We start from the raw sequence: 19,077 nt of genomic DNA, 5'->3' as shown, positions 1-19,077 counted from the left end.
TTACGACATAGAATATTTACATCGAGATCGACGTGTAAACGAGACGGGGTGGTCGAAAACTAGAGGGAATTGCTAGCAATTTTCATCCTAGCTTGGCAATGGCCTGGCGTGGTGCATATGAAGAAGCTGTGTTCTGTTGAGAGCATGATCTCATCCTTGCCTGAATTGAACACTTTGGCTCCTCTTGGAGCTATGTCTCACAATCGCACTTTTGATGGCAGCGGACTTGCGATTGTACGGCACTTACTTTCCAATGACAAGTGAGCTAAGCCAATTCGTTCTTGCATCGCCTACGGTCAAACGACGTATGCTCGAGCCTCTGGCCTCGGTTTTAAGAGAAGGTTTTAGAAAACGAGGGCAAAGAAAGATTTTTGAAAGAGACGTTATATAAGCAAGCAAAATAGAAATAACAACGGCTCACAGTATATAACCTTGGGTAGGCAGAAGTTGACAACTAGTCGTATCCCCCTATAGTACATTTTGAGGCATTTCATGTCTAACGGGCCTAGACATGATATTTCTGAAGCGTCATACTTCTTAGAAATACAAAAGTAAAACACTAGAATATGAAAAGACATAAAGGGTTGAGTTTGTCATGGGCATACGGCCATGGGCAACATGCCTTAGACGAACATGACCGTGACCTCCTCCCCCAACCTAATTGGTTGACGTCCCTGTCAACCGACTACTTTCAAACCTAGCGATGTGGGTGGCGGCGGAGTCCAGATCTTCGGCGCGATCCCAGCTGGTTTCCTCCATAGGAAGATTCTTCCATTTGACAAGGAATTCACAAATCGTCCGTACAGATTTTTCTATCTTCCTAACCCTGTCGGCTAGGATCTCCTCTATTTCTTTGCTGTCTCTTTGTTTCAGATCGATGCCCGGTCTCGTGATTACATTTCGTTGGTCGTCGTCCGGGTCAAGGTGATAGGGCTTCAAGTTTCTCACATGAATTACTGGATGGATTTTAATCCATGTGGGTAGCGCAACTCTATAGGAGGTAGCCCCGATCATTTTAAGGACTTCAACCGGGCCTTCATATTTTTGAACTAGTCTCTGGTCCTTTCGGCTGTGAAATCTGATCTGTTCTGGTCTCAACTTGATGAGGACTTGATCTCCTGCTCGAAATTGGAGGGGGCGATGCTTCTTGTTCGCCCACTTCTTCATATGCTTGGAAGCTTTCTCTAAATATGTCTGGGCTATATCTGTTGTTTGCTTTCATTCTTTTGTGAAGTTTTGAGCTTGAGGATTTTTCCTTGCATAAGGATGATCAATAATATGGGGCAAGGCCGGTTGTCGTTCACTTACGATTTCAAAGGGACTCTTCCCCATAGACAAGCTCGTTTGACAATTGAAACAGAATTGGGTGACATCTAGTAGTTGTATGCAGTTCTTCTGGCGAGCGTCGACGAAGTGACATAAGTATTATTCGAGCAAGCATTTGAACCAATCTGTCTGTCCATCAGTTTGAGGATGATAGCTTGAGGAGATGTTTAAAGTCGTTCCCAAGAAGGCGAATAATTCGGTTCAGAATGTGCCAATGAATCTACCATCCCTATCACTGATGATGCTCGACGGAATGCCCCATAACTTGATAACGTGTTTGAAAAATAGTTGGGCTGTTAGTTCAGCCTAGCATAATTTGGGAGTAGGGATGAACGTCACATATTTCGAGAATCGGTCTACGATAACCAAGATGGTGTCATATTCCCCGACTTTTGGGAGGTGTGTTATGAAGTCCAAAGACACACTTTCCCAAGGCCTTGTTGGCACAGGTAAAGGTTCCAAGGGTCCCGAGACTTTGGCTTTCTCGACTTTGTCTTGTTGGCAGATGAGGCACGTCTTGGTGTACTGCATGGTGTCGTCTCGCATATTCGGCCAGAAGTACCCATTTTTTATTAGGGCATATGTTCTTTGCCACCCAGGGTGTCCGGCCCATAAGGTATCATGACATTCCTGAATGAGCTTCTTCCTCAGCTCTCCCGTTCTTGGGATGTACAATCTGTATCTTTTAGTCATTAGAAGGTCTCGCTCGACCCAAAACTGTAGTGTCTTCCCAACTTTAGCTAGTTCGACAATGGCTTTGGCTGATGGGTCTTTGTGTAAATGTTCTTTGATGATGTCGCGCATGGATCCATCAATCTTACTTGAATGAATATGGGCTAACATGCACAGGGCCGCATGTTCGCCCTTCCAACTCAGCGCATCGGCTGCTTGATTACTCTTCCCTGCCTTATGTTTGAATTTGAAGTCAAATTCTGCCAACGACTCCTACCACCGGGCTTGTTTTGCCATCAATTTTGGTTGATCGAAGAAGTGGAAAATGGCATTGTTATCCATCTTCACTATGAACTGTGATCCCAAGAGATACTGTCTCCAGACTCATAGGCAATGGACTACAACCAACATTTCTTTTTCGGAAGCAATGTATCTTCGTTCGGCATCATTGAGCTTTCAACTTTCATAAGCGATGGGGTGGCCTTCTTGAATAAGGACATCGCCTAGGGAAAAGTCGGAAGCATCTGTTTCTATTTCAAATGGCTTTGTAACATCTAATAACCCAAGGACAGGACCCCTCGTCATGGTTGCCTTCAAATCTTCAAAGGTCATTTGACATTTATTTGATCACAACCAAGGGTGGTCTTTCTTCAGGAGCTCTGTTAATGGGGCGGCTCATCATGAAAACCCTTCGACGAACCGCCTATAGTAGTTTGCTAATCCTAAGAAGGGCCGCACATCGGATACGGAAGTAGGGACTTTCCACTCCTGGATAGCTTTTATCTTATCGTTATCCATACCGATCTGCCCACAACTGATGACATGTCCAAGGAAGTTGTTGCATGTTTGTGCGTAGACACATTTTTCTTTCTTGACGTACAACTAATTCTGTAGCAGCTTGTCAAACACCAGCTTCAAGTACAACTAATTCGCCGGAGTTTTCGGCTCTGCCGACGACCATCATTTTTTTTTCGGTTCCGTTACATTACCTACCCCTAAAAGGGACTTTCATCCTCGAAAGTCATGAACTCGTGGATCAACTCGGGATATTTTTCCTTTATATCCTCCTCTTGTTCCCACGTAGCTTCCTCGACTTGGTGGGTACGCCACAATACCTTAACGAAACCTATACTCCTATTACGTAAGGCTTTCACCTCTCGGGCTAGAATTTTAATCGGTTTCTCCTGGTAACTTAAATTTTCCTCAATTTCGAGAGGTTTGTAGTCTACGTGCGTCGGGTCTGGAATGTATTTCCTTAACATGGACACATGAAATACATCGTGTACGCTTGAAAGTGAAGGTGGTAAGGCTAGTTTGTAAGCTACCGGACCTACTCTTTCTAAAATTTCGAACGGTCCAATGAATCGAGGGCTGAGCTTCCCCTTGCATCCGAATCTTAGGATACCTTTCATGGGGGCTACTTTTAGGAACACTGGGTCCCCCTCTTCGAACTCTAAATTCCTATGCCTAACGTCGGTGTAGCTCTTTTGCCTACTCTGCGCGGTACGCATTCTTACTCGAATTTTCTGGATTGCCTCGTTGGTGACACGGACCAGCTCGGGTCCTACCAGTTCTCGTTCTCCTACTTCGTCCTAACACAATGGGGATCTATATCGTTTTCCATACAATGCTTCAAAGGGTGCCATCCCGATGGTTGCTTGGAAGCTGTTATTGTAAGAAAATTCCATTAAGTGAAGTTTGGTGTCCCAACTCCCTGTGAAATCCATAACGCATGCCCAAAGCATGTCTTCCAGAATTTGGTTTAATCGTTCTATTTGGCCATCCGTTTGTGGGTGGAAGGCGGTGCTAAAGTCGAGGCGGGTACCCATCGCCTTTTGGAGTCTGCGCCAAAAGGCCGACGTAAAACGCGGGTCCCGATCTGACACAATTGACACCGATGCTCCATGCAACCTTACAATTTCTTTAACATACAGTTGTGCCCAATTGTCTACTGTATATGTTGCCTTACCCGGTAGGAAGTGAGCCGACTTTGTCAGGCGGTCCACGACCACCCAGATTACCGTATAGCCCTTTAATGTTTTGGGTAGGCCTACTATGAAATCCATGGCAATGTTTTCCCATTTCCATTCCGGTATGCTTAAAGGTTGTAGTAGCCCAGCGGTTTTCTGCCTAGGGGCTTTTACTTGTTGGCACACTAGACACTTACTCACGTACTCTGCGATATTCTTCTTCATACTTCGCCACCAGAAGTGTTGTTTCAAGTCTTGATACATCTTTGTTCCACCTGGATGTATCGAGAAGGTTGAGTTGTGTGCCTCCGTTAGGATTTCATTTTTTATTTCGCTCATGGGTGGGACACATAAACGCCCTTGGCATAATAATCCATCATCTGTTGATTTAGTGAATCCGTCCACTGGGCCAACTTCCAATTGGTCTAGGATTTTACTTAGGCTTGGATCCCCACGTTGTGAGTCTATGATCCTTTGTCTGAGTGTGGGGCGCACTGTCAGTCGGGCTATTTGGGCGGCAACTTCTTTGGTTACTACCGCGATATCAGCCTGTTCGAAATCAGTTTGCACTCGTGGCTCCCTGGTGATGAGGGCCGACGAGTGTACTGCTTTTCGACTCAGTGCATCAACGACTCTATTTGCTTTTCCAAGGTGGTACTGGATGTCTATGTTGTAATCTTTTATCAGCTCTAACCATCTACGTTGCCTCATGTTCAATTCTTTTTGGGTGAACAAATATTTTAGGCTTTTGTGGTCCGTGTAGATCTGGGTCTTTTCGCCATACAGGTAGTGTCGCCAAATTTTTAACGCGAACACCACTGCTGCCAGCTCCAAATCATGTGTAGGATAGTTTTTCTCGTAATCTTTTAGTTGGCGTGACACATACGCAACCATCTTGCCATGTTGCATCAGTACACAACCTAATCCCTTTTTGGACGCGTCACTGTAAATCACATATCCCACAGAACTTTCTGGAACTGTGAACACTGGGGCAGATACTAGTCTTTGATTTAGTTCTTGAAAGCTGGCCTCACAAGTATCGTCCCAAACAAAAGGTACACCTTTTTTTGTCAATTGGGTGAGAGGCGTGGCTATTCTAGCGAAGTCCTGGACAAACCTTCGATAGTAACCCGCCAATCCCAAGAAACTTCGTATCTCGGTGATCGTTGTTGGGCGTTTCCATTTCGTGACCGCTTCTATCTTATTGGGATCTATGAAGATTCCGTCTTTAGACACTACGTGCCCCAGAAACGAAACCTGTCGTAGCCAAAATTCACACTTGGTGAATTTGGCATACAGCTTGTTCTCTCTTAGGATAGTTAAGGCTTCGCGAAGGTGCTCTTGGTGTTCTAGGTCCGTTTTCGAGTATATCAGGATATCGTCTATGAACACGATCACAAACGAGTCTAGGCAATCCTTAAATACTCGGTTCATTAGTTCCATAAATACCGCTGGGGCATTGGTGAGACCAAAAGACATCACCACAAACTCGTAGTGGCCATATCTGGTTCGAAAGGCTGTTTTCGGTATGTCCTCATTTTTAATCTTAATTTGATGGTATCCTGATCGAAGATCTATTTTAGAAAACACTGTCGCCCCACGTAGTTGATCAAATAGGTCCTCAATACGGGGTAACGGGTATTTGTTCTTTACCATCCTCTTGTTTAATTCCTTATAATCAATGCACAAACGCATTGAACCATCTTTCTTTTTAACAAACAACACTGGCGCACCCCAAGGGGACACGCTAGGTCGAATGAAGCCTTTATCTAGCAGGTCTTGTAGTTGTGTTTTAAGCTCTTTTAGTTCTGCTGGTGCCATGCGGTACGGGGCCTTAGAGATGGGTCCCGTTCCTGGTTCCAGATCTATTCCAAAGTCTACCTCTCGCGATGGAGGAATTTCTGGGAGGTCCTCCGGTAAGACATCCGTAAATTCGTTTACTACGGGTACTGTATCTATGGGTTTTTCCTTTCCTTTTGTATTTACTGCACAAGCTAGAAACGCCCACCCCCCTTGTTGTATCAAGCGTCTCGCTTTCATCATCGATATTATTTTTGGGGTGGTACCTGTGGAGGTTCCTTTAAACTTAAAGGCAAGTCCGTTGGGAGGTGTGAATATCACCTCCTTTTTATGGCAGTCTATGGTAGCAAAGTTTTCTGCTAATCAGTCCATTTCTAATATGACGTCAAAATCCGTCATATCCACTACCTTTAAGTCTACGTGGATGGTTTGTCCAGCTATTACCACTTGTCCGTCCTTTACTCTATTTTTCGTAACTAGGTCTACCCCTGCTGGGGTACCGACCGACAATGCATGCATTAAGGGTTGTACTACGAACCCTGCTTGTTTAACAAATGGTAAAGCAACAAAGGAATGGGTAGAACCAGAATCAAACAATGTCAACGCAAAGTGTCCTAGTATAGAGAGCGTACCTGTCACCACGGTGCCAGATGTTCCCGCCTTTTTACTGGTCGTTACATATGCCTTGGTCTGTGGACGGGTTTGTAAGGTGGGCTCTCGGATGACCGGTCCTCTAAGGGGTTCCCTTGGAATTCCCGGGCTCTTTGTAGGGCAAGTTCTGACCACATGACCTGCATGACCACAGATATAACACATACCTGAGCTTGCCAAACATCTCCCAACATGTTGCTTTCCACAGTTACGGCACAGGGGCTTCTCCATTGCTAGGTGTCGGCCTATTGAAGGTGGAGCAGGTGGCAGTCTCTGATATCGAGGTCTCTGGAACGGTGGTTGGAACTCTGTGGTATCGACCTCGACAGGGCGTTTCCTCCCTATGGTGACCGTTGGCTCTGTTTCTTTTCCTCTGGGGGTTCCTCTAGGGCCTTGGCCGTCCTTAGGGCCTCTTCATAGGTTTTCAGGTTAAAGGCCTCTAACATGCGGCGGGTTTTCAGATTCAATCCTAACACAAATTTTTCTGTCTGTTTCTCTTCAGTGTCGGCTAAAGACGGTGCAAACCTTCTCAATCTCATGAAGTCCTGATCGTACTGATCCACCGTGCGATCACCTTGGGTTAAGTGGTTAAACTCTTGCTGTTTCTTTATACGGGTTTCCTTTGGATAATAGTATTTTAGAAAGGCTTCCTTAAAGATCTCCCATGTTGTAATTCCCCCGCTCGGGTTGATGCTTTGTTCGTTATCCGACCACCACACTTCTGCATCTTTTTGTAACACGTATGTCGCACATGCCACCTTATGTTCATCAGGGCATCTCATTGATTCAAAGGTCGTTTCCATGTTTGCGATCCACATCTGAGCCGCTGTGGGATCTTCCTTTGAACCGACAAAAGGACGGGGGTTATACCGCCTGAAATCCTTTAACCAACTCGCGCCCCTATCCGGGTGCGGGTTGTTTACCGGTTGGATAGCTACCGCATCCACCGGTTGTGGGGCCGCCGCGTTGGCTGGTTGCGTGGCCATCGCGTTAGCTGGTTGCGTGGCCATTGCCGTGACTTGTTGTGTAGCCAACAACGTGGCCTGTTGTGTGTCTAGCATGGTTTGCATAGTTTTTTGAAGGGATTCCAACAGTAACTTTGTGGCGGGGTCTAACCCGGTCTGTGGTGCAGCTTGAGGGGGCGGTGTATATTCCGAAGGGGGTACCGCTTGTGGGGGAGGTGCATATTCAGGAGGGGGTACAGCTTGTGGAGGAGGTTCATATTCAGGAGGGGGTACAAACGCATATGGGCCGGTAGTCGACCCCTCTTGGGAAGAACTTCTATCGGCGTCTTCTCTTCCTCCTCTCCTAATGGGAGGTCGTCCCCTCCCTCTCCTACCTCTTCTACGTCCTCTGTGCAGCATGGTTCTAGAAACCAAGAAAGGATTCTAGCTAAGTTTATGATTTACAACATTCCCTACATCCTACCATATAATTCATATGTATACATATATATAAAAGAAAAACATAAATATCGTAACATAAAGACATGCATTACATCAAATCACATCAACATCAGATAACATCAACATTTTTTCATACCGTAACATGTCATGCATGATTTAAAGCCAACCACATTAAATATATCACGCATGTCATACATTCCTCATTCTACATAAGGTGTACCTGGCAACGACGGGGCATCGGTAATTGGACCGTGGAACATGCCAAGCCTACTCTGTAGGCTAGTCTATAAGATCTATAACCTAGGACTCTGATACCAACTGTAACGACCCTAATATTTTACCTATTTAATCTAAGGTCATTACTATACTTTGAAATGCGGAATATACATTTAATGGACCCTATTCATAAATGCAGTTTGCACTCACCTTTTTTATTACCTCAAAAAAAGATTACAAGGGAAAAAGGGAAACATTATTGAAAGAAAGGAAAAGCAACAAAACCAAGAATGAATAGCTTATTCTACCCCAAGGTTTATTGTGCAAATACATTTCATCCTATTCTAACCTATACTAGAAATGGGTAAAAAAACAATCAACTACCCTATGCATGTGCCACGATCCTGAGGTGTCCGATGCCATCGTCGTTGTCACATGGGTGCCTTGTCCTTATCTGCAAAAGTAAAGTAGCACGAGGCTTGAGTATTTCTAGAATACTCAGTAAGTGACCCCCTATCGGGGTTATGCGACAAACACATGCAATGAAATGATGGGACCTATCTTTCGTTTCGTTTCATTTCGTTTCGCTTCGTTTCGTTTCTTTTTCGTTTCGTTTTACTTCATTTTCCCTACGGTATAATCCTAACAGGTAATCGTGGACGTGTACCATATACTCTACACGCAGCCCATACGTGCGAGTATGGGCTCACCAGCTAGTTCGCACACCGCTGGGCCACTGTCCCTAGCCGGTGGGCATGCTCAGGGGGCCCACCGGGACCCTTAAAACTAAAACCGTCACGGCAGCGCTATGCAGGGCATAACGATCGTTGTCCTACCATTTGGATGTACGCGTCCATACCCTCGTGATGGGATAGGGGTATCCCCCCAAATGCATGAACACACAATATGCATGAGATCCCACTAGTCCTACAGTCATCATTTAATGAGCATAACCCCGTGTCACGTTTTCATGCTTACATGTCATTCTCATTCTCATTTCGTTACATATCATACATGTTCCTAGCGGGGTTATGCACCATGCAATTTACCGTATTTCATGTCATGCAATTCATTCAATCACATTCCCATACTCATACAACAAGCCAAAATCGTACACGGGTCATACATCGTCACATGCATTCATATCACATCCACTAAGCAGCATAAATAACATACATTCACATTCACATGATTTCGTACTTAAGCACATTAAGCTAGCATACAGTTTAATGGCACATGCATAACCACGGGCACATGCCAACATTCAGCAATTAATGCGTAACCTACAACGGGTGAGCCACTTAATTGGTAGGCCTTAGCCGAAGTACTCCCTAAAATATAACGTAAGCTCCTAGCTCCTCGTAGATGTTCTACGCTTTCGTTGGTGGTTGGTTCCTATTGGTTCATGAGTCACTTCCGTTAGTATTCCAGAAACAATAATAAATTCCCAACTGGAATTTGAGAAATACGACCTTAAAATGTTCCCTTTTCCCTTAAACAGGGCCGAAACCAGGTCCGGGAGGGTCGGAACGGTGTCAAACGGGCTGGAAACAGGTTTCCCGAGCCGAATAAGCCACTGGAGCCGAGGAGCCGCCGCCGAGCCGATGAAGCCGCCTGAGCCGAGAGGAGCCGCGCTGCAGACGTGACACATGGCACAATCAGAGAGCGACGCGTGTGCAGGCATCTCGGGTCGAAGCACAGGTTAACGGGTCGCTCGCAGGTCTCGAGCCGAACGCGAGTGACGGGCCGCGCGGTGATGGTCCGGCTCGTGGGTGACGGGCCGCGCGGTGATGGGCTGGCTCACGGGTGAAGGCTGGGTGTTTGGGCTACGGGTAATGTGGGTTCTGGGCTGACCGAAGGGATGGGGTTTGGTTCGGGTTTCTGGATCTGGATCTCGGGTCGAACTTCGTCCTCTTCGTCGACTGCTTGCGCGATTTTCTAGCGATCTCTCTCTCTCCTCGACAACTTCGTCCCGACAACCTTTTTTCCTTTTTTTTTCCCCGTTCCCGAGATTATCCTTCACCCTAACCCCATTTTTTGTACAGATTTCGTTGGTAAGGGCCTCGCACTCTCGGATCTGGAGAAGCTCAGAAGTCCACTGTTCCGTCTTCCTTGCCGACGGTGTTCAGCGTACGGGATTCGTCTAAAACCTACTCCTGATGTGTGTAAAGCGTTCTGGGATTACTTTTGTGGTGTGAAATGGGAGTTTTCGACATTGATTCGTATGGTTCGGCTTCGCCGGAGTTCCATCGGTTTTCTGTTCTCTCTCCTTTTTCCTCATCGCTTTCGTTTCTTTGCAGGTTCTTTTAGGGTGGCTGAAGGTCGGGGACGTGATTTGTGGCATCCCAGCCCTCGGCCGCCCTTTGTGGGTCGCGTGCGAGCGAAAACTCCAGCGTTCGCCGGAGTTTTCGGCTCTGCTGACGACCATCATTTTTTTTTCCGGTTCCGTTACACAATCCCTTCTCGATGTCTTGCACCTTCGTACGCCACCAAAATTTAGTGTCATCTATGAGATACATCGAGGCTACTGTCACCTTTATGTTGTCGGTACAAGCCGTTGTGGCTTTGAAGTACTTTTCAACATCAAAGATGAAGTTCTCCAACTCTTTGGCATCTCGGTTCCCTTTGAAAGGTCTTGGGTCTGGGAACTTCAGTTTGTTGGATCCTGTATTAGTTTGCCCAACCGTGACGTTCTCCACGGCTTTCATGGTCACCTCAATTTGGGTGCTCATGACGGACATCTTTTCTTGGATTTTATCGATCGTTGTTCTGAATTCGTCAGCTAATCCATTGAACAAACTCATCATTGTATTTTGTAGCACGTCGAACTCTTCGCCATGTCCCTCCTTGTGCGCGACAAAGCTATCGGGGCTACTACACGGTCTTGGGCTGCTCGTAGGAGCAACTTTTTCTTCAAGTGAGGTCACTCGAAACATCAATTCTACAATTCGCAACCCATCCAGGCAGTTACCCATTGCGTCGATTTCTACGACTTTTCCATTCAATTCTGTCACCCGTGCTTCCAGAAAGCGGATGGTGTGAGGGACTTCTTTGAGGAACAACATTTCCTCATCTATTAAAGTAAGCCAATCGGCTTGTGATTTAGGTGTCGACTTTGTCATCGACATGTTTTCGGTCTTTGCTATTTCACAGAGCTTACAAAGCTCAGATACCACTTGTCACAATCGCACTTTTGATGGCAGCAGACTTGCGATTGTGCGGCACTCACTTTTCGATGACAAGTGAGCTAAGCCAATTCGTTCTTGCGTCGTCTACGGCCAAACGATGTATGCTCGACCCTCTGGCCTAGGTTTTAAGAGAAGGTTTTAGAAAATGAGGGCACTTTAAAAGAGACGTTATATAAGCATGCAAGAGAGAAATAACAACAGCTCACAATATATAACCTTGGATAGGGAGAAATTGACAACTAGTCGTATCCCCCTATAGTACATTCTGAGGCATTTCATGTCTGACAAACCTTGACTTGATATTTCTGAAACGTCGTACTTCTTAGAAATACAAAAGTAAAACACTAGAATATGAAAAGACATAAAGGGTTGGGTTTGTCATGGGCATACGGCCATGGGCAACATGCCTTGGACGAGCATGACCGTGACACTATGTAACTTCTATAACCCTCCTCACCCACTGCCACAACATTGTGAACTCTCGGGTTATAGTTGAATCCTACAAAATAAAAATAAAAATGTATGTATTCGTTTCGTTTATTATTAACAATCTAACTGCGAATTTGATTGGATACTATTGGAATATATTTTATATAGCTGTAATGTAACGACCAACCCAGATCCTCTTTGGGCTTTCCCTTTCGAGTTTCCCTTCAAGGATTTAAAACGCGTCTGCTACGTGAATTGTGTTTTGATATATTTTATCTTATCTTCACGATTTGGTTAGTAGAATATTTTCTCTTTTCTCAGACTTTCGATCTCACTTCTATTTTTCATTCTTAATATAGTATCAGAGCATCATTCTTAATAGATACGATTACGCAAGTAAAATATTAGTTACTATTCAACGATCAAAACGAGAGTTGAAAACTCACTTAATATGTCACCGGCTCTAAACACCTTCCCATTAGGCCATCCCTCCATGCCCAGATTCCATCCGTTCGATTCGTCAACAACAAAAGTTGAAGCAGCATTGTCATGTTCGAAGCCAAGCAGCAACAGCAATGCCATTGCAACAGCCACCGTGCTCATCGAAACTGCTTCGCTGCTCCCCTCGTGTCAAGCCATTCGTGAAGCCGAAGTAGCTCTCAGAAAAGATATGTAAAACAATTGTATTCCTTTGAAGCTTGGAAATGATGGTTATAAAGATATGTAAAACATACATAACTTGCCTTTTTCTTTTCCTTTGTTTCTTATAGTGAGCAGTTTTGGGATTGATTATATCTCCTCGTTTTGAGATTAAAAGAAAGAGAAACAATCTTACTCGTTCCTCTCCCCTAACCTCTAATTCCTTCCCCAATTATCTCTCCTCAGCCCACCTCCCAAAAAAAAATCACAATTTGCAAAAAGAAACAGAAAAACAATGATTGACCGATTTAATTTGAGAAAAAAATGAGATGGCTTTACCCAATTCTAAGATTTATGTGGAGATATATATTAAATCTTAATTTTTTGTCCTATTTTTTTTTTAGAAATCACCACCAATTATGGTTAAATCTTCGTTAAATCATTACAATGGTTTAGTTTTGAGTTAGAAACTAAATGCCATAATTTATATGAATGCTAGTAAATCACTTTAGATTAATAATATTAGATCAGTAAATTTATATCAGTAGACAAATGAATAGATTAAAAATAAAATGGCAAAGAAAATTTGTGAACATAAAAGTGTTAACAGAAATGAGAAGAAATTGAAACACAGAGATAAAAGAAAGATTTGGAAACAGTGATTCACTAGAAATTTGGAAAACAAGTGAACAACAAAAACAAGAAAAGTAAAAGGCAATAGAGTACATACCCATAAAGAAAAAAACAAGAAAAGTAAAAGGTAATAGAGTAAATACAATAAAGAAAAAAATAAGAAAAGCAAATAGAGAGGGCAGCAAAGCTTAAATAACTCTATCAACTTTTTAAAATAAGATTTTTAATAAAAACATAATTATAGATATATAACATTTGAAGACTTTTAACAATGGACGAATGTAAATTAGAAAAATAATTTTATAGAGTTCAAACTTGAAACTAATGTCATGGGCTCATATATGTTGGCTTGGATTTCAAAGGACAAAATCGAACTTTCATTAGGATAACTTCGAGACATCAACCTATAAGCTAATCAAGTAAGTGGCCTTACTATCGACATGGTTATATTTGATATTGACACGTGCCCCATGGTTTGGCACGTGTCATATATATTGATATGTGTGAATTGTTTGTGAATTGATATGTTTATGATATGTTATGTATATGTTATAATATGTGAATTGTATGATAATAATTACGGTACGATGTGTTCAATGATATGTTTGAGATAGGATACAATAAGGATGCACAAAACGAAATGTAACGATAGGAGTAAGATACGTTCATGAAACGTTAAGGTTAGGTTACATACCGAAGTGCTATGGATATGAGAGATTGATAAAAGAATACGGTTAGGTTATGTGTAGCAAGGGATATGGATAGAAAGGGATAGATGTGTGATAGATTCATAGAACGATAGCGTTAGGATACATTCATGTGATGATATGACTAAGGTACGTTCATGTAATAACATGACTGTGATAGGTATAAGATGTTAAGACTATGATAAGTTAGGGAACGATATGACCACGAAGTGTTTACGCTGTGATATGATTATAATACGACATGTGAATGCCAGATATATATATATATATATATATATATATATATATATATATATATATATAGATATATGTCATCATATGATATGAAATATGTTATGGTACGAGATATATGATAAATTGACTTGTTTATGATATGATATATTGTGATGCAATATGTTCTGGTATGATATCTATACGATGAAATGTTATGTTAAAAGCATGGGATGGTATGTTATGTCTCCTTAATTGTGTGTATATAGCATGATATGAATGACATGAAATCACGATAAATGACATGAAATATAACCCTTTTAGCATTATGTAGAATTATGAGAACTGAAGAATGAGAAACGATATGAGATGAATGATGAACGATATCTGAAATGATATATACAGAATGCTAAGAGGGTTGTATTAAATGATAATGAAAACGGAAAAATGTTGGGACCTCATGCATTATGTGTGCTCATGCATTGGGGGATACCCCTATTCCATCACGAGGATATGGACGCATACATCCATTAGGCAGGCGAAGTATCGTCATGTTTTACATAATGCTGCCGTGACGGTTACTAATTCTAATGGGTGTCCGGTAAAAGTTGAGCTACTAAAGAAGGCTCGCCGGACAAGAAAAGGGGCCCAGCGGTGTACGAACTAACTAGTGAGCCGAAACTCGCATGTATGCGCTGTGTGTAGAGTATATGGTACACATCCAAGCTGCCCAATTAGAATAGTACCGTAGTAAAAATAGACTGATATGATAGGTCCCATCGTTGCATTCGCATGTTCTTGCATTTAACCCCAATAGTGGGGTCATTTACTGAGTATTTCTTAAAATACTCAACCAACGTGCTACTTCTATTTTAGGTTAAGGCAAGGCATTCCTGTACGGCTGACGACGACATCGCAACTCGAGACTATGGCACATGCATAGGGTAGCCGCATTTATTTTCTTAATCTTAGGCTAGAATAGGATGTTTTTAATTTAAACGTTTATTTATTTTATTTAGTTTTTTGTTGTGTCGTTTTAGAGGTGTTTTCAAAACACGTAAGTCGGCTGTGTTTTAAGTTGAGTTTAAATTAAATATTTTCACATTCATGTTTATGATATGTATACAATAGCGACCTTAAATTAAGTAGAAAATTTCGGGTTGTTACAAAGCATGACGCAAATCTCCGTCTACATATCAACTAGCGGCCTATAACACCGCTCGAAATAAAAAAGAGTTTGTGACGCTCATTGCAATTTTTTTTATCAATTAGGTGTAGGAAGGTAGAGTGGCTTACTTCCAAGTGCAAACCACTCCTTTCGACGAAATACATCTTGAATTAGGTCCAATATATAAAATTAATGCAATATAATATTTTATTCCAAAATTTAGAGGACTATATTTTTAACGTTAAATTTGAATAACTATTATAATATTTATTTAAAAAAAGTGAATATATGTATATAATAAAATATAGATTTAGGTTTAAATTAGGTTGTTTGTATTAATTCACGTTATATTCATTTTGATAAAGAAAAAAAATGATTTCTCTTTGATGTATAATTTAAAAATTCAAGAGGAATGATTATAATATTAAGGGGTGGTTTTGTATTGTGCGTTGGAATGCAATGATTGATGCAAAAATTATTGGAAGAATTTATATTTAATATTGAAGAGTAAAGCCAAATATATGACATAATTATTAGGTGCCGAAAATTTATTTAAAGTATTTCATAACGCCATCACTTATACATTCATAATAGGTTATTAAAACAATATGGAAAAAGTAAATAACGTGAATTTTAAATAAAACTAGAAAATAAAGTATTGCCCTGATCTAACGTAAGGGCTAGGGAAGAAAAACAACATGAGTGTATTTACACTAACTTTAGTCTCATAGTTGTCAACGTGACATCGTCATCCGTACAAAGGTGTCTTACCTTAAAGAGCGAGTTGCATATGATTATTCTGTAAAATATTAATCTTCTCAATTAGCGAACTTATAAAGAATGATTAAATATTTTGTGTTTCAGTCTTATACAACTTATTGTATAGGATACTCATACTCACATGGATTTGGATCAATTCATTTGTAACAATTACAATGTGGGCATATCAAAAGTGTAACGACCCTAAAATTTTACCTATTTATTCTAAGGTCATTACCTTGAAATGCGTAATATACATTAAATGACCCTGTTCATAAATGCGACTTACACTCGCCTTTTGTTACCTCGTGAAAGAGAAAAGATTACGAGGGAAAAAGAAACTAACATTATTGAAATAAAGGAAAATGAACCAAAACCGAAATGAATGTTTTAATTCTACCCTATGGTTTATTATGCAAATACAACTCAACCTATACTAACCTATACTAGTGATGCAAAACGAATTCAACCTAGACTATGAAATGGAAAAACACTACCCTATGCATGTGCCATGGTCCCAGGGCGCACGATGCCGCCGTCGTTGTCACAGGGTGCCTTGCCCTTATCTGCAAAAGTAAAGTAGCACGAGGCTTGAGTATTTCTAGAATACTCAGTAAGTGATCCCCTATCGGGGTTATGCAACAATCACATGCAATGAAATGATGGAACCTATCGTTTCATTTCGTTTCATTTCGTTTTCCTTATGGTGCAATCCTAACGGGTAATCGTGGACGTGTACCATATACTCTACACACAGCCCATACGTGCGAGTATGGGCTCACCAGATAGTTCGCACACCGCTGGGCCACTGTCCTTATCCGGTGGGCATACTCTAGGAGCCCCTTATGCCAGGACCCGTTAAAACTAGAACCGTCATGGCAGCGCTATGCAATGCATAACAATCGTTGTCCTGCCATTGGATGTACGCATCCGTACCCTCGTGATGGGATGGGGGTATCCCCCAGATGCATGAACACACATAATGCATGAGGTCCCCCTATTTCTACATTTATCTTTAATGACCATAACTCCCCTGTCACGTTCCATGTTTCATGTCATTCTCATTTTCAATTCACATTTCATACACATTTCTATCGGGGTTATGATTCCAGACAGTTTACCGTGTTTCATGTCATACAATTCATGTTGTTCACTTTCACATATTCCATACAAACATGCCATAATCATTCAAGGACCACATATCGTCACATGCAAAACATATCACATCAAACTAAGCAGCATACATAGCATACATTCACATTCACATGATTTCATACTTAAGCACATTAAACTAGCATACAATTTAATGACACGTGCAAATCCACGGGCACGTGCCAACATACAGCAAATAACGCGTAACCTACGATAGGTGAGCCACTTACTTAGTAGGCCTTAGCCGAAGTACTCCCTAGAATATAACGTAAGCTCCTAGCTCCTCGTGAACGTTCTACGCTTCCGTTGGTGGTTGGTTCCTATTGGTTCATTCGTCACTTTCGTTAGTATTTCACAAATATAATTAATTCTCAACTTGAATTTGTGAAATACGACCATAAAATGTTCTATTTTACCTTAAACAGGGTCGAAACTAAGTCCGAGAGGGTCGGAAAGGTGACAAACAGGCTGAAAATAGGTTTCCCGAGAAGAATAAGCCGCTGGAGCCGAGAAGCCGCCGCCAAGCCGATTGAGCCGCCGGAGCCGAGGGGAGCCACGTTGCAGACGTACCACGTGGCACAATTAGAGAGCGACGCACGTGTAGGGGTCTCAGGTCGAGGCGCGGGTTTTTGGATCGCTCGCGAGTCTCGGGCCGTACGCGGGTGATGGGTCGTTTGTGGGTGTCGGGCCGTTCACGGGTGACAGGCCGTTCGCGGGTGAAGGAAAAATGCAGGCGGGCTGGGCTTATGAGTTTTGGGCTGACCTAAGGGGACTAGGTTCGGTTCAGGTTACGGGATCCGGGCCTCGAGCCAGACTTCGTTCTCTTCGCCCGATTGTCTGCACGTTTTTTCGGTGACCTTTCTCTCTCCTCGATAACGTCATCTCGACGTCCTTTTTTTCTCCTTTTTTCTCCGTTCCCGAGTCTCTTCTTCACCCTAACCCCGTTTTTGGTACAGATTTCGTTTGTAAGGGCCTCACACTCCCGAATCTGGAGAAGTTTGGAAGTCCGACGTTTCGTCTTCCTTGCCGACGGTGTTCAACGTAAAAGATTCGTCTAAATCTATTCCTGATGGGTGTAAAAGGTTCTGGGATTACTTTTGTGGGGGTAAAATGGAGGTTTTGACATCGATCTCGTATGGTTAGGCTTCGCTGGAGTTTTGTCGGGGTTTTCTATTCCTTCTCGTTTTTTTTCACTGTTTTCGTTCTTTGCAGGTCGTTTCGGGGTGGATGAAGGTCGGGGTCGAGTTTTGTGGCATCGCAGCCTTCGAACGCCCTTTGTGGGTCGTGTGCGAGCGAAAACTCCGGTGTTTGCTGGAGTTTTCAGCTCAACCGACGACCCCCTTTTTTTTTTTTTTTTCCGGTTCCGTTACAAAAAGTGCTACCGAGATAAGATACCCAACTTTATCCATATACTATAGACTCTTCACATTATTACTTAAACATGATTCTCCTGTATGTCAACCACGTACTATTCAATGTTACACTAATAACCTTAGATTTTTTAAACAATCGATAATATTAAATTGTAAATAAAATAATCAAAATTATTATTAAAAATTAAATAATTAATTACGAGTCTTTATGATATAAATCCCAACATGGAGACCCCCTAACAACACCAACAAGGTGCTCATAAAGTTCTCATAGGCTTCATGCAATTTTTAGGGCTCAACCCTAATTCTACAAACTCATAAGGGCTTTGTTGTTCCCTACCAATTGGGACAAGTTGACTAATAGAAAATTGACGGGCAAAACCTAGTATTATGATATAGTATAAGCAAATCATAACTAATTCTATAATATTGTCCAGACCCTTGGCAATCGAGTCAATTTCATGACGAGGAGTTAGTTGACGAACACTTGATCATCCCTGTATACCTTCATGTGGATGTGTCTTTTCCCATCATCGGTTCTCAAATTACAGACTTCTGTTGATTTTGGTTTCTTCATTAAACCTTTAGTATTTTTCAATTCAATTGTAATGAGCCACAAACCATCGAGTTTGGTTAAGAATTGAGAGAGATATTATCTGCTAATGTGAGATCCTACATCGATTGGGGAGGAGAACGAATCATTTTTTATAAGGGTGTGAAAACCTTTCCTTAGCAGCCATATTTTAAAAACCTTGAAGAGAAGCCCAAAATGAAAACT

General features: G+C 42.2%; 1 protein-coding gene and 1 long non-coding RNA gene across 2 annotated transcripts; both read right to left on the bottom strand.

Annotated features, from left to right (window-relative positions):
* On the bottom strand, positions 1-12,261 carry LOC111433428 (basic blue protein-like). Its single transcript, XM_023070480.1, has 3 exons — positions 12,105-12,261; positions 11,664-11,728; positions 1-194 (listed from the first exon to the last, which is right to left on the bottom strand). The coding sequence occupies exons 1-3, from the start codon at positions 12,259-12,261 to the stop codon at positions 60-62; spliced, it is 357 nt and encodes a 118-aa protein (XP_022926248.1). The 3' UTR covers positions 1-59.
* On the bottom strand, positions 474-11,621 carry LOC111433430. The gene is made up of 3 exons (XR_002708811.1): positions 11,526-11,621; positions 1,841-1,842; positions 474-496 (listed from the first exon to the last, which is right to left on the bottom strand). It is a non-coding gene; the product is annotated as an uncharacterized LOC111433430 (long non-coding RNA).
* Positions 12,262-19,077: the final 6,816 nt, after the last annotated feature.

Source organism: Cucurbita moschata, unplaced genomic scaffold (genome assembly GCF_002738365.1).
Source record: "Cucurbita moschata cultivar Rifu unplaced genomic scaffold, Cmos_1.0 Cmo_Scf00042, whole genome shotgun sequence".
Classification (NCBI taxonomy): domain Eukaryota; kingdom Viridiplantae; phylum Streptophyta; class Magnoliopsida; order Cucurbitales; family Cucurbitaceae; genus Cucurbita; species Cucurbita moschata.
This window is presented reverse-complemented; position numbering and strand designations above follow the sequence as displayed.